Source organism: Macaca thibetana, chromosome 10 (genome assembly GCF_024542745.1).
Source record: "Macaca thibetana thibetana isolate TM-01 chromosome 10, ASM2454274v1, whole genome shotgun sequence".
Taxonomy (NCBI): domain Eukaryota; kingdom Metazoa; phylum Chordata; class Mammalia; order Primates; family Cercopithecidae; genus Macaca; species Macaca thibetana.
In genome coordinates, this window is record NC_065587.1 from 18,421,659 (window position 1) to 18,438,143 (window position 16,485).

General features: G+C 43.8%; 1 protein-coding gene across 2 annotated transcripts in view; it reads left to right on the top strand.

Annotated features, from left to right (window-relative positions):
• The window catches only part of BPIFC (BPI fold containing family C), a 60,644-nt gene that overhangs the window by 33,749 nt on the left and 10,410 nt on the right, over positions 1-16,485 (top strand). For both annotated transcript variants that reach the window (XM_050745867.1, XM_050745868.1), the window contains 4 exons: positions 1,036-1,212; positions 3,097-3,150; positions 4,326-4,496; positions 5,446-5,513. In XM_050745867.1, the coding sequence (XP_050601824.1) occupies positions 1,036-1,212; positions 3,097-3,150; positions 4,326-4,496; positions 5,446-5,513 (470 nt within the window). The remainder of the gene's footprint in view (positions 1-1,035; positions 1,213-3,096; positions 3,151-4,325; positions 4,497-5,445; positions 5,514-16,485) is intronic.

A 16,485-nucleotide genomic window follows, 5' to 3' on the forward strand; every position in this document is an offset into this window, starting at 1 on the left:
CTAAGTGTCAGGTTAGTGGATTTAACTGAGGGCTGCTGACCTCTGTCAGGGCCATGAGCACATGGAATTAGTGTTCACTGATCATGGAAAAACGATCATTGTGCTTATGTTTCCTTTTGCTCCAAAGCTAATATCATTATCTTTTAAAAAGCATATGGGCTCATACTTCACTCACCAGAGTCTTTCAACTCAGTTCAATGTTGGACAAGACAATATTTTGTAATAACGCCCTATAGCTAATGAGAGCAGTGCTAGAAATGCCACAAAAATGATTTAAACCATTTGGAGTCTTGGGTGCTTCTTTCTATGATTCCCCAGGTACTCAGCAGACACAGATTTTGAAGGTCAAGTGTTTGACACCACTTCACAGCACCTCAGGAACGACTTTTACTCAGAGTTGTCCTTCCAGCTAAATACACCTCCTTCTTTGTCTGAGAAAAGTTCGAACAAGGGTTCTCATTGGGTTACACCCTGGGGTGAACAGACACACCTAAATATGCCCAAGAATACTAAGAGCTTTGAAAAATAGTCACTGGTCAAGGAGTCAGAAAGCCTTAACAGTTTTTCAGCATTACTGAGTTTCTAGGATTATTCTTCTTCTTCTTTTTTTTTTTTTTTTGACAAGGTCCCCTTCTGCCACCCAGGCTGAGGCTGGAGTGCAGTGCCGCAGTCACAGTTCACTGCAGCTTCAACCTCCCTGGTTCAAGGGATTCTCCTCTCTCAGCCTCCCAAGTAGCTGGAACTACAGGTACATGCCACCACACCTGGCTAATTTTTGTATTTTTTATAGAGACAGGGCCTGCCATGCTGCCCAGGTTGATCATGGAAAAACAATCATTCAATCAATTCAAACTCCATTGCTCCAGTGATCCACCTGCCTCAGCCTCCCAAAGTGCTGGGATTACAGGCGTGAGCTACCGCGCCCGGCCCGAGCTTCTGGAATTCTTGTTCTATTTCAGAGGATCCACCTTCTTAGCCTTCTTAGAATTTGAGTTTTGACCCGATACACTGGTCTTTCTCCCTGTTTTCCCACAGGGCGTATTCTACCCACTGGAAAACCTCGCCGACCCGCCCTTCTCACCAGTTCCTTTTGTGCTCCCAGAACGCAGCAACTCCATGCTCTACATTGGAATCGCCGAGTATTTCTTTAAATCTGCGTCCTTTGCTTATTTCACAGCTGGGGCTTTCAATGTCACTCTCTCCACCAAAGAGGTGAGGAGAGTTAACTGAGGATGTCAGTGGTCACCACCATTCAGCCTTTTTATAAGTATCCTGTTATAGGACTTTTACGCCATAATTTCGATTCCTGGGTTATCACTCTCAGTAAGACAGTGGAGGAATGAAGGAATTGTGGAATTAACACGGTTATGGGCTGAGCATCCCTTATCCAAAATGCTTGGGACCAGAAGTGTTCTGGATTTCAGATTTTGTCAGATTTTGCGATATTTGCATTATATATACTTACCGGCTCAGCAGCCCTAATCTGAAAATCCAAAATCAAAAATGCTCCAATAAGCATTTCCTTTGTGTATCATGTCGGCATTTAATAGTTGGATTTTGGGGCACTTTGAATTTCAGATATTCAGATTAGGGATGTTCAACCTGTATTAGCTGGTGAGTTGTCAAGTTTCCAGTTCTGCTACCTTTGTTTGTTCATGATACCTCACCACTCACCACTGTACTAGATTCATCTCAGATAATACCAAGACCCCTTTCCATCATGTATTGCCTGTGACCTTAGAGGTAATTTCAATTTATATAACTTATTTTTTTTTTTTTTTTTTTTTTTTTTTGAGACGGAGTCTCGCTCTGTCGCCCAGGCTGGAGTGCAGTGGCGCAATCTCAGCCCACTGCAAGCTCCGCCTCCCGGGTTTACGCCATTCTCCTGCCTCAGCCTCCCGAGTAGCTGAGACCACAGGCGCCCGCCACCTCACCCAGCTAGTTTTTTGTATTTTTTAGTAGAGACGGGGTTTCACCGTGTTAGCCAGGATGGTCTCGATCTTCTGACCTCGTGATCCGCCCGTCTCGGCCTCCCAAAGTGCTGGGATTACAGGCTTGAGCCACCGCGCCCGGCCAATTTATATAACTTCTATGTGCCAGAATTTCTTCATCTAGAAAAGGCAGATAATAATAGTTCCATACTCACAGAGTTTATATGGGCATTAAAAGATTTAAATACGTGTCAAGCATTCAGACCAATCCCCAACACAGAATAAGTGCGATATAACTGTTGCTCATCATCATCATCATCATTATTTCCTGTATTATGCTAACATAAAGAGTTACCCTGGCTGTAATTACAGCTGGTTTATCTACAATGATTAGTAATAGTACAGATATTCATTGATTCTCTGTCATGCACCTCCGTTTTATAATGACAGCACCGTCTCTAGCCAGCCAACCAAAAACTTTTATTGAGCATCTCTTTTTGAATCTTCTCATTCTATATGTCTTAATTACACAAGTAGATATAAAGCTTATGTTCAGAATGGTAAGTATGGCAGCTACCTTACAATGCTGACAATTAGACACTTCTAGCTGCAGACTTGAAAATCATTCATCTGTGAATGTAAATTCCTTAAGCATCTGGTATCTCAGTAATCCCTAAAAGTGAGGACAATAACACAAGGCTTATTGTTAATGACTGTAGAATATGTACACATAGATTGTAATATATATATAAATAAAGAATATGTACACATAGATTGTAATATATATAAAGAATATGTACACACAGAATGTAATATATATAAAGAATATGTACACATAGATTGTAATATATATAAAAATAAAAGTTTTTGTGCTATATACGTACAATCCATGTGTAAATATTCTACAGTTATTAACAAGAGACTGTATTGTTCCCAGAGTTAAAAGAAATATAACTTCCTGTGTGACCTTGGGCAAGTCACTTTACTTCTCTGAACTTCGGATTCCCTATGATTGGGCTATAAAATGATAGGTCATCTTTAAACACTGAATATTTTATGGTGTAACAGCTTCACAATTCATAAAATTGTAGGGAACACTACATTTTCCCTGAAAAGACAATCCAGGTAAAATCCTAACAGTGACACAATGGACTTTATTTTCCAGATTTCCAACCATTTTGTTCAAAACTCTCAAGGCCTTGGCAATGTGCTCTCCCGGGTAAGTGCCCGGGGTTTGAGTCTTGATAGTGTATTTGGCTCCGTTGCAATTACTTCTGGAAGACTTGTGGGTTCTATGTATTCCTTTTTGGATAAGTCCCTCTGTCTATTATTGGGAGTTTTTTTCTCTTAATCAACTATCCACGAATATTTACTGAACAGTACAGTTTAAAGTGCAATTAACATACAAGTTAGAGTATAATTGTAAGTTCACAAAATAAATCACCTGTGCCTTCCACAATATTCTACCACACTTGAAATAATTAGTTTAAATAAAGGATTTATTAGTGTAAATGAAGGATTCGATTCTTAAATGAAGGATTAGTGCCAACACTTGTAACTGTAGTAAAGCAACCGTTAATATTGTGCCTTCGTAGCACACTAAGTATTGAACATAATGAACCTACGGCCTAGGAATTGCCCTTGAGGGCAAAGAGATGTTCATGTAGCATCCTGGTTTTGGAGCAAGGATCTTGAGTCAGACAGACCTAGATTTGTTTTTGTTTGCTTGTTTTTTGAGACAGGGTCTCGCTCTGTCATCCAGGCTGGAGTGCAGTGGCACGATCTTGGTTCACTGCAATATCCGCCTCCCCGGCTCAAGTGATCCTCCCGCCTCAGCCTCCCGAGTAGCTGGGACTACAGGCACAAGCCACTACGCCCAGCTATTTTTTCTATTTTTTGTAGAGGCATGATTTCTCCATGTTGCCCTGGTTGGTCTCAAACTCCAGGGCTCAAGTGATCCACCCATGTCAGCCTCCCAAAGTGCTAGGATTACAGGTGTGAGCCACTGTGCCCAGCCCAGACCTAGATTTGAATCCCAATTCTACCACTTATTCCCCTAGAACCTTGAGAACATCATTTAACCTCTGTAAGACTCACATTCTCCACTATGAAACAGGGATGCTGATAGAATCTGCCTCACAGGGATTTTCTGAAGATTCAATGTGATAATACATAAAGCCCCGGGCACAGTGGGTAGTATCAAGTCTTATGTTCAGTAACTGCCAACTGTTATCATCGTTTGATTTGTGTGTGTGATTATGATTATTAAAGAGCTGTTTTTCTATTAAAACTGCACGATGTAAGATTTAGTCACCACAAGCCGTCCTAACCTTGTGATTTCCCTTCATCAACTCACGTCTCACAATCTTTCTTTCTTTATTGGAATGTGGGCAGATTGCAGAGATCTACATCTTGTCCCAGCCCTTCATGGTGAGGATAATGGCCACAGAGCCTCCCGTGATCAATCTACAACCAGGCAACTTCACCCTGGACATCCCTGCCTCCATCATGATGCTCACCCAACCCAAGAACTCCACAGTTGAAACCATCGTTTCCATGGACTTCGTAAGTCTGGGGAGACAGTGGAGCAGCCTGTAGATGCCAATCCTGCTCCTGCTGTGGACTGTTGGCCAGCAGCTTTGAAAAGTTCGAAGAGGGTGGGGATGCTCCATTGATTAAGAGTGAGGATGGAGGCTGGACGCGATGGCTCATGCCTATAATCCCAGTGTCTTGGGAGGCCAAAGCAGGAAGATTGCTTGAGGCCAGGAGTTAGAGACCAGCCCAGGCAACATAGCAAGACCTCATCTCTACAAAAAAAAATTGTTTAGCCAGGTGTGGTGGCGTCGTGCACCTGTTGTCCTAGTTACTCGGGAGGCTGAGGTGGAAGTGTGGCTCTGAACCCAGGAGTTTGAGGCTACAGTGAGCTATGATTGCACCACTGCACTCCAGTCTGGGCAACAGGGTAAGACCCTGTCTCAGTGAGGTTGGAGTTGAGGGAAGGGTATGTGTGGCAGGATGGGAGGCCAGCACTCACACTCTCATACATTGTAAAATCTCTTTCCAGTCTCTACTTCATGCACACTCTTTCCACCACCTACCTCAGTTACATGGAGAGCTGGAATTCTTTTTTTTTAATCTAAATAAGTCAATCAAGGTAGAATTCATTTTTACTTGAGCAAATGAAGGCCAAATGCAATCTGATAGAAGGATATAATAAACCTAACAAAAATGTCATACGCACATAGGCACACACACACACGTACATAGAGAAGAGAGATTAGGAGAAAAAAAATAAATCAAAGGAGATCATCAAACAAAAAGTCTTTGCAGGTAGCTTCCCTAACTTACAAGACAGGATTTTCAGAGATATTTATTCCCAATGTCTTTTAGATTTCCAATGTCTTCAGACTAAGAGGGAAAGTTGGGCTTATAATGTTTCAACTATTGGAAATTATATTGGTGGCCAAAACTGACACTCTCTCATCTTAATAATAAATGCTTTTATTGTCTATAGGTTGCTAGTACCAGTGTTGGCCTGGTTATTTTGGGACAAAGACTGGTCTGCTCCTTGTCTCTGAACAGGTAAGATCAATCAATTTGACTGTTGGGACACCTTAGTAATAAATGAGTCAACTGACCAGAGACAAAATGACCATTAAAAAAACAAGTGATCTGTAATCCCAGCTGCTCAGGTGGCTGAGGCAGGAGAATCACTTGAAGCTGGGAGGCAGAGGTTGCAGTGAGGCAAGATCACACCACTGCACTCCAGCCTGGGTGACAGTGAGACTCTGTCTCAAAAAAAAGAAAAGAAAAAAGAAAAAAAGTGAAGTTAACCATCGTGTGAACATGAGTCAGTTAAGCACCTCTCCCGTAATGGGCCAGATGACTTTGAAGTATGTACTTTACTAAAAATTGTACTGTCAAGCTTTTCTTTTTTCCATTACAGTAACATAAAAATAAAATAGGGAACAAAATAATTACAAATATAATTGTGTAATATGTCCAGGTGCCATCTTACAGGCTCTTACCTGTAATCCCAGCAATTTGGGAGGCCAAGGTGGGAGGATCACTTGAGGCCAGGAGTTTGAGACCAGCCTGGGTAACAAAGTGAGACCTCATCTCTACGAAAGCTTTTTTAAAAATTAGCTAGACATGGTGGCGCACCCCTGTAATCCCAACTACTCAGGAAGCTGAGGGGGGGAGAATTGCTTGAGCCCAGGAGTTTGAGATTACACTAAGCTATGATCATGCCACTGCACTCTAACACGAGCAATAGAATGAGACCTTGTCTCTCAAAAAATATATATATATCTCATATATTTTATATTGTATATTTTATATACCTACATAAATTAAAGTACATAAAATATTACATATTTAATAAACATATTTTATATACTATATATAAAACAATATATTTTATAAAATGTTTTATATAAATATATAAAATATATTTCCTATATTTTATTTTTATTTTATATAAATATACAAAGAATATATACATATAATTCTGTAATAGAAGTGTACATTCTAATGGTACAGCAATATAAACTACAGTTCTTCTTTATCAAATTCATAGAGCATGCTAGTGAGGAAAGAGCATAAAGCTTTGGGAGTTAAGGAACCAAGTTTCCACTTCTTACTCATAGGATCTATGACCCTGATCAAGTCTGTTAACCTCCTTGAGCCTCAGTTTCCTGTAAAGATCTTTATCTTATCTGTAAATAAGGAAGCTGAACTGGATCATGCCTAAGGTATCTTCAGACTGACCATCTGATCCCATTGCTAGAACGTAGAATTTAACAAGATCTGCCCCGTGGCCTGCCTGCCTGTCAAATGCATGTGACGCACGGTGAAAGGCCATGTGCAGGCCACATACGTAGATCACTGAACACGAAATGCCATTCGGCAGAACCATCTGCAAAGCCCATTTTCCTCAGGCCTATAAAGCTGGAAGTTGAAGTCATCCATCAGACTACCTGGGGGGAGAATTTACAGAAAGATCAGGTGGCCCAGACTAAATGTATGCAAGGAAGAAAAGGAAGCAATGAAACAGACGTAAGCAGAGTCAGAAAAGATCTGAGAAACCAGCAGAGGGGGAGTAAATCGACCACAAGTCAACATGGTAGTTATGAAGACTATTGTGGAAACGTGGAAAATGGCCAGGCGCAGTGGTTCACACCTGTAACCCCAGCACTTCGGGAGGATGAGGCAGGCAGATCATGAGGTCAGAAGTTCGAGACCAGTCTGGGCAACATAGTGAAACCCCATCTCTACTGAAAATACGAAAATCAGTCGGGCATGGTGGCACATGCCTGTAGTCCCAGCTACTCGGGAGGCTGAGGCAGGAGAATCACTCGAAGCCAGGAGGTAGAGGTTGTGGTGGGCTGAGATTGTGCCACTGCACTCCAGCCTGGGCAACAGAGTGAGACTTCATCTCAACAAAAAAAAAAAAAAAAAAAAAAAAAAAAAAAAAAAACCATGGAAAATGGAAAATGTATTCAATAAAATTATGTTAAATGGAAAACACAGAATACAAAACTGCACAAACACAACAGCCATTATTTGTGTAAAATAGCTTTGCATCTGGAAGAGGGAAATTGCTTTGCATCTGGACAAGGAAGTGAATCACAAAAATGAAAATGAAAAGTTGTGTTAGGATATGAGATTATGAGAGGTTCTTTTAAAAAATTTTCTTTCCTTTTTTTTTTTTTTTGAGCCAGTCTTGCTCTGTTGCCCAGGCTGGAGTGCAGTGGTGTGATATCGGCTCACTGCAAGCTCTGCCTCCCGGGTTCACGTCATTCTCCTGCCTCAGCCTCCTGAGTAGCTGGGACTACAGGCGCATGCCACCACGCCCAGCTAATTTTTTTGTATTTTTAGTAGAGACGGGATTTCACTGTGTTAGCCAGGATGGTCTCTAACTCCTGACCTCGTGATCTGCCTGCCTCGGCTTCCCAAAGTGTTGGGATTATAGGTGTGAGCCACCGCGCCTGGGCTTCATTAAAATTTTCTTTGTAATTATACTGTTTTTCCAACAAAAGGAATACAATTTTATTTATTTATTTATTTATTTATTTTTGAGACAGAATGTTACTCTGTCACCTAGGCTGGAGTGCAGTGGTGCAATCTCGGCTCACTACAACCTCCGCCTCCCAGGTTCAAGGGATTCTCCTGCCTCAGCCCACCGAGTAGCTGGGATTACAGGCATCTGCCACCAAGCCTGGCTAATTTTAGTATTTTTAATAGAGATGGGGTTTCACCATTTTGGCCAGGCTGGTCTTGAACTCCTGACCGCTGGCAATCCGTTGGCCTCGGCCTCCCAAAGTGCTGGGATTACAGGTATGAGCCACCGCACCCGGAAATACAACTTTAAAAAAAAAAAGCCAGTATGGTTTCCCAGAGAGAAAAGCTTTTATGAAGGCTTTACTCACATTTACCAAGCCCTTCAAAGCAGTCCTGACTTCTTCATTAGCTTCCATTAGGCACAATAGGCACAGTGCCTAGAGCTACAATACTTTAAAAAGCCCACAAAAGGCCCGGCAGGGTGGCACACGCACTTTGGGAGGCCAAGGTGAGAGGATTGCTTGAGCCCAGGGGGTCGAGGCTGCAGTGAGCTGTGATCTCAGCCTGAGCAATAGAGCAAGACCCTGTCCAAAAAAAAAAAAAAAAAACACATGAAAATGTTTTAATATATTTAAAAACAAGAATTTTAAAAAATGAATACAATTTAGATTTGATCATACTTATCTTTATACCAAAAGAGTTATAAAATATAATTTTCAATATTTTTTTAACAGAAGAAAGGCCCCCAAAGACAAAAGTGCCTCAGGCCTCTAGAAGTCATGAAGTGGCCCTATTTCTAGGGAATCAGGCTGATGAAACTCTGAACCATGAAGAGTGATCTTTATTTGGCAGTTCTTTTTGTTTTGTTTTGTTTTGTTTTTTGAGACGGAATCTCGCTTTGTCACCCAGGCTGGAGTGCAGTGGCGTGATCTCGGCTCATTGCAACCTCTGCCTCCCAGGTTCAAGTGATTCTCCTGCCTCAGCCTCTCGAGTAGCTGGGACTACAGGCACACACCACCATGCCCAGATAATTTTTGTATTTTTAGTAGAGATGGGGTTTCACCATGTTGGCCAGGATGGTCTTGATCTCTTGACCTTGTGATCCGCCCACCTTGGCCTCCCAAAGTGCTGGAATTACAGGTGTGATATTTGGCAGTTCTAATATTGAGGATGAAAGCCAGAGAGCAGGAGGGTGAGGGGGGAAGGAACCAAAGGTGAGAACTTGGCAGCATCTGAGATTGGCCATGAGAGGAAGGAAGGAATGTGGATAGCATTGCTTGAGCATTGGGACTGCGATGCTCAGTCTGTTGGAAAACAAAGAGGAAAGGATCAGGAGGAAAGCAAAGGCTGGAAATGGGGAGTGATGCGGGGCGGGGCGCAGGGGCAGGGCTGCTAACTGAGGCAGAAGGTTCCTAGAGAAGATAGAAACAACACTTACATCTGAGCAGGTGTCTGGTTTACTGGCAGAATCTCAAGGAAGGATTTAATCGTGATTCAACTTCAGGCTTGTGGCAAGAAGGTGCAAAAGATTTTAAGAAACATGGAGACTAGGTTCACTTTTCTGCTTAAATCAAACTGATCCTTATCTCTTATGTTTCTGTAATACTAGTAAGCAACAGCACGTTCAACGGCTGTTATGTTTATTTATGAGAGTAACTGAAAAAACTGTTTTAAGCCGATAAATTTACATTATCCCGGAAATGTGTGAATTCATTCTCTTGGCTTCCTGCAGTCCACAGAGTTCTTTGACCTCATGAATGTGAACCCTGAAATTAGGACCCCTGGCTTGTTGTCTGTTGCCCAGCAGTCTCCTGGAGATTCTCTGCTGGGCAGGCTTCTGGTGTTCTGATGCCTTTGCTGGGTCTGAGCAGGACTGGCTACATAATTTGCAGGCCCCAGTGCAAAATGAAAATGCAGAGCCTCTTTTCAAAAGGATTAAGAATGTCTTTCTCTTTTTTTTTTTTGAGACAAGAGTCTTACTCTGTCACCCGGGCTGGAGTGCAGTGGCACGATCTTGGCTCACTGCAGCCTCTGCCCCCCAGGTTCTGGTGATTCTCCTGCCTCGGCCTCCTGGATGGCTGGGATTACAGGCGCACGCCACCACACCCGGCTAATTTTTGTATTTTTAGTAGAGATGGGGTTTTACCATGTTGGCCAGGCTGGTCTCGAACTCATGACCTCACGTGATCCGCCCTCCTCGGCCTCCCAAAGTGCAGGGATTACAGGTGTGAGCCACCGTGCCCGGCCAAGAATTTCAAGATGGAGATGTCAGGGCATTAAACCAAGCACAGGGGCCTTCCAAGCACAAGTGAGGTTGGCTCCTGCATGGGGTGTTATAGCAAACCTCAGGCAGTGAGTAGGCTGGGGCAAGGCAGGTGGGCTGGGTTTAAAGCAGCCAAACCAGGAGGCAAGACTTTGCAGAGGAGTCAGGGCTGGGTTGAAATGACAGCCCTGGGCTCTGGCAGTAGGATCCCTAGCCCTGCCTCCCATGCAGGCTGCCCCAGCTGGCTCCTCCACTCCTGGGCTCCCCAAGCTTTTCAGGATGAGCTGGTTTGGTCTTGGGTGATGTCAGAGAGACGCAGCAGGAAAAGGATCAAGTGGGTGGGGATTGTGGAACATTCCTGAGAAGAACCAGGGAACATGAGGGCTCCAAATTTCTCTCCCCAAACAACAACAACATGGCCTCTCTAACTATCCCCTGCCTGAATATGCCTCTTCCTGGAGCTGCTCGGGGCTGGCTGCATAGACAGAAAATAGAGAAATCAGAGACAAACCCAGTGTTGGTGGTCTAGACAGACCGTAGGATCACAGGCTTTGGAGTCAGACTGGCTGGTCTGGTTCTGATCCCAGTGCTGCCACTAATTAGCTGTGGCATCTCAGGCAAGTTTCTTAACCTCTCTTGGACAGTTTCCTCCTCTGTAAAATGGTGTAATAAAGCCTACTTCGGGAGAAGGCTGTGAGAAGTATGAGAGTTAATATAGGTAAAGTGTGTGGTAGCCATTCAATAGCTCTGTGATCTTGCATAAGTTATTTAACCTCCATAAAGTATAAAACGAGGATAGGACCTACCTCCAGGACCATTCATTTAATCTATTGACCATTACTGAGCACTGTGCCAGGTCCTGGAGACACGGAGTTGTAAGGTTTAAATGAAATAACAGAGGCACCGGGCTTGGCATGGGACCTAGTAGACGGTAAACACCCAATAATAAAGAAGAGTAGGCGGGGCGCGGTGGCTCATGCCTGTAATCCCAGCACTTTGGGAGGCTGAGGCGCACAGATCACGAGGTCAGAAGACTGAGACCATCCTGGCAAACACGGTGAAACCCTGTCTCTAATAAAAATACAAAAAAAAAAAAAAAATTAGCCGGACGTGGTGGCGGGTGCCTGTAGTCCGAGCTACTCGGGAGGCTGAGGCAGGAGAATGGCGTGAACCCGGGAGGCAGAGCTTGCAGTGAGCCGAGATCGCGCCACTGCACTCCAGCCTGGGCGACAGAACAAGACTCCGTCTCAAAAAAGAAGAAGAAGAAAAAAAAAGAATAGTCATGAACTGTATCAAAAAATGACTATTTCTTTTTTTTTTTTTTTTTTTTTTTTTTTTTTTTTGAGACGGAGTCTCGCTTTGTCGCCCAGGCTGGAGTGCAGTGGCCGGATCTCAGCTCACTGCAAGCTCCGCCTCCCGGGTTTACGCCATTCTCCTGCCTCAGCCTCCCGAGTAGCTGGGACTACAGGCGCCCACCACCTTGCCCGGCTAGTTTTTTGTATTTTTAGTGGAGACGGGGTTTCACCGTGTTAGCCAGGATGGTCTCGATCTCCTGACCTCGTGATCCGCCCGTCTCGGCCTCCCAAAGTGCTGGGATTACAGGCTTGAGCCACCGCGCCCGGCCAAAAAATGACTATTTCTTAGCTGTTGGCTTTGACTATGATTTCAAATTTAGAGCTAGCCTCAGCCAGGACAAGGAGGTGCTCAGTGGTAGCAGATCATTTCCAGAGTCCCCCGATTCAGAACACGCCTCACTCCCCTGTATCCTGCCCATGGAGCACTAAGAGAGAAATAGTCTTTTTTTGCATAATTCATGACTATTGGAGAAATAGTCTTTTTTTTCATAATTCATGACCATTCTTTATTATTGAGTCTTTATCGTCTACTAGGCCCCGTGCCAAGCCCAACACTTGTATTATTTCATTTAAATCTTCCAACTCTGTGTCTCCAGGGCCTGACACAGTGCTCAATAAATGTCAGTTGATTAAATGAACGGTCCTAGAGGTAGGTACTATTATCCCCACTTTACAGTTTGTAGAGATTAAATAACTTACTCAAGGTCACAGAGCTACTGAATGGCTGAGCCAGAACTTGAACCTGGGTGAGTCCACTTTGAAAACCGTGAGTATTTACTTACCACAGTATACTGCCTTTGATGTAGTGAAGAGCTACGACTTAGAAAATAAGACTTAAGGCCAGGTGCGGTGGCTCATGCCTGTAATCCCGGCACTTTGGGAGGCCGACGTGGGGAATCACAAGGTCAGGAGATCGAGACCATCCTGGTTAACATGGTGAAACCCTGTATCTACTAAAAATACAAAAAGAAAATTAGGCGGGCATGGTGGCAGGCACCTGTAGTCCCAGTTACTCAGGAGGCTGAGGCAGGAGAACGGTGTGAACCCGGAAGGCAGAGCTTGTAGTGAGCCGAGATCACGCCACTGCACTCCGGCCTGGGTGACAGAGTGGGACATCATCTCAAAAAGAAAAAGAAAAGAAAAGAGAGAAAGAAAAAAAATAAGACTGAAGGCCAAGTGCAGTGACCCACGCCTATAATTTCAGCACTTTGGGAGGCCGAGGCAGGTGGATCACCTGAGGTCAGGAGTTCAACACCAGCCTGGCCAACATGATGAAACCCTGTCTCTACTAATAATACAAAAATTAGCTGGGCGTGGTGGTGCATGCCTGTAATCCCAGCTACTCGGGAGGCTGAGGCAGTTGAATCGCTTGAACTCAGGAAGCAGAGGTTGCAGTGAGCCGAGATCATGCCATTGCACTCCAGCCTGGGTGACAAGAGCAAAACTGTGTCTCAAAAAAAAAAAAAGAAGAAAGAAAGAAAAGAAGACTTAAGATTCAGGAAATAAATACCCTTGCCTGAAAGAGGAAACCCACGAGCATGGAGTCACGCTAAATTGAAACAGGCAGCATGCCCTTTTTCAATATTCAGCATTGATAAAAGAAAGAGAAAATACTCGAACTGGTTATCCTGAAATCGAAAAAAATACACAGCACTTTTCTCATTATATCAAGGAATCAAGGGGAGAAAATGGTAAAGAAAGTAAAAAACTAGGAATTCTAATAACACACTTGAGCTCTTTGAGCATGTCTAGTTAAGAGCACAGTCTCGGCCAGGCGCGGTGGCTCACGCCTGTAATCCCAGCATTTTGGGAGGCAGAGGCAGGTGGATCATGAGGTCAGGAGTTTGAGACCAGCCTGGCCAATGTGGTGAAACCCCGTCTCTAATAAAAATACAAAAACATTAGCCCGGTGTAGTGACACGCCCCTATAGTCCCAGCTACTCAGGAGGCTGAGGCAGGAGAATGCCGTGAACCCGGGAGGCGGTGCTTGCAGGGAGCGGAGATTGCGCCACTGCACTCCAGCTTGGGCGACAGAGCGATACTCTGTCAAAAAAAAAAAAAAAAAAAAAAAAAAAAAAAAAGCACAGTGTCTGGAGTCAGGCATATCTGGATTTGAATTCTACCTCTTCCACTTGCTACCTGTGTGACCTCAGGCAAGTTACTTAGCCTCTTTAAGTATCAGTTTCCTCATCAGCAAAACAGAACACCCCTCCATAGGTTGTTGTATGGGTGGATGAGATAATGTATGTAAATCACTTAGCACAACAGTCAGCATATAGTCATTGATCAAGAAATATTTGTTCCTAGTAGTACTAGTATTCCATTCTCTTTCCCCATTCTAAAATCAAATTTTGACCAAATAACCGGGAGAAATTGATCCCAAGAGACATGACAAGTCAGGATGGTTTTTAAAGCTGTGGAGTTTTAAACCAGACTCACTGCTCCATCTACAATTGAGAGTTATTCCAAACATACTTCTCTTTGGAGGCAACCTCAGTACAGTTTGGCCCACATAGTAGACATGTTTTAGATTACTTCAGAGGCCAAGTTAAATGACACGTTCCCTTGGTCTTCATCCAGATGACTTAATTCTAACCCTCTTAATCCCATGCAAAGCTCAAGGCAATCAGATGTACGTTATTGTTGAACCATTTATAACCTAGGAGGTTTTTTGTTTTTGTTTTTTGACATTGCATTGATTGAGGCTTTGGACATTCCAAATTGAACTCCACCATCAACACACATGCACACCACACACACACACACACCCTACAACTCCTCCCAAGCAATATAGTCCGAGAATGCAAATATAACTGACTACAAGCAGATGGAATCACTACCTAACTATACTCCTCAAGCTTGGGCAGATAAACATTTCCCAATGATGAACAAGCCATTGGAGCTCAGACTTGGCACCTGGGTTGACCCCCAGCTCCACCCTTCCTCTAAGCTACTCTTGAAGCCATGGCAGAAGAATACCACAGTGGGGTAGCCCCTGTCAGAGGAGGAAATCCCAAATGGAAGCTTCTTCCAGAATTTCCAGGCTGCAGGAAACAATGAAATTCAAACATTGGATAACTCTTACTCATCAAGAGGGTACTTTAATGGTGGAATGGGTTCAACACATTCTTCCCCTTAAAACTTTTCATCATCGGATTAAATCCACAGCCTGAGGTTTTCAAGCTCTTCATCAGCTGGTCCTGCTTCTCAAGCCAGCCAACCTTATCTTCCTCAGCTCACTAAAACAAACATTCTGCTTTAGACTGGCTCACCTTCAAAGGGACCCCAATTCCAACAAACACTCCCCAACCCATGTCCTTCGTCTGCTCATTTATCCACGTATCCATCCAGTAAGAATTTACTGAGCACCTATTATGTGCTCTGCACTGTTTTTAACACAGAAGGACAATGGTTTCTATTTTCCAGGTCCACAGCCTGGTGGGAGAAACACTACCGGGTGACAAGGGGCATGCCAGAGAGGTCTACAGAGTCTTCTCTCAAAGGGAAACTTGTTTTCCCCCCATGATATGCCTCATATCACACACACATGCACGCTTACACACACCTACACACAACTCTAACCTACACTGGTTTCTTTATCTTTTTGCACTTTTTTTTTGAAATGGAGTCTTGCTCTGTCACCCAGACTGGAGTGCAGTGGTGTGATCTCGGCTCACTGCAACCGCCACCTCCCAGGTTCAAGCAATTCTCCTGCCTCTGCCTCCCGAGTAGCTGGGATTACAGGCATGCGCCACCATGCCTGACTCATTTTTGTATTTTTAGTAGAGACGGGGTTTTTCCATGTTGGCCAGGCTGGTCTCAAACTCCTGACTGCAGGTGATCCGCCCGTCTCAGCCTCCCAAAGTCCTGGGATTACAGGCGTGAGCCACCGAGCCCGGCTTCACACCCTTTTTAGAGCCTCTGCAGCAAGTCTCTGTGGTGTATAAACTTATGAAGAAGCACCTGAGTATACGTTGCTTTGTGTTGTTCTCTAATCACCTCCTACAAATGACTTCTCGCCATCCCTCATAATCATAGATAGAGGTTAAATTTTTCACATTGCCTTGCACTTTTCCTGAGCACAGAATGAGCACCTGGGTAGCCCCTTGGCCTGCTGATCTTTTCTCCATGCTGCAGCCAGAATGATCTTTACAAAACACAGACATCATCTCCTTTCTTAAAAAACCTTCATTGGATTTCTTGCTCTGAGGATAAAGATGAAAATCGTAACACAACCAGAGGCTCTGAGCCTGGTCAATCTCGTCTGCCTCTCGCAGTGCCCTGCTGTGCTCTCCCAGCTATCATTTCCCTTCTTGGGACTTTTGCAACCCTGCCTGGAACCCTCCCCACTCCCTTCCCCATTTTGCCTTTTGAATCTTACTCATCCTTCATATTTCCGCTCAAGCAGCCCTCCCCTGGAAACCTTCCTACATCTACCAAATGAGATCAAGTTCCTCTTTGTCTTTTGACTTCATGAAATTGTTTATTTCCTTAAGAGCATTTATCTCAGTTGTAATTAAACCTTAATTAGTGGGATGATTTGATTAATGACTGCCACCCCACTAGGTTGTAAGCTACATGAGAACAGTGGTTGTGTCTAGTTTTGCTCACAATGCTGCTATTTCTAGCACTTGTCCCAGTACTGACACATAATAAATATTTGCTGAATGACTCAATCCATGAATAAGTGAACATTAAATGCCTAAATGTACCAAGTTCTCAATCCTGAGAATACAAAGATAATTAAGACTGGATCTCTACTCTTACGGAGTTCAGAGTCAGGGGGCAAAGACATAAACAAAAGTTCAAAGGGTACTGAGTGGTGGGATTGATTTTCAACGTCTGCCGTGGACACAGAGTTGGAGGAATAACA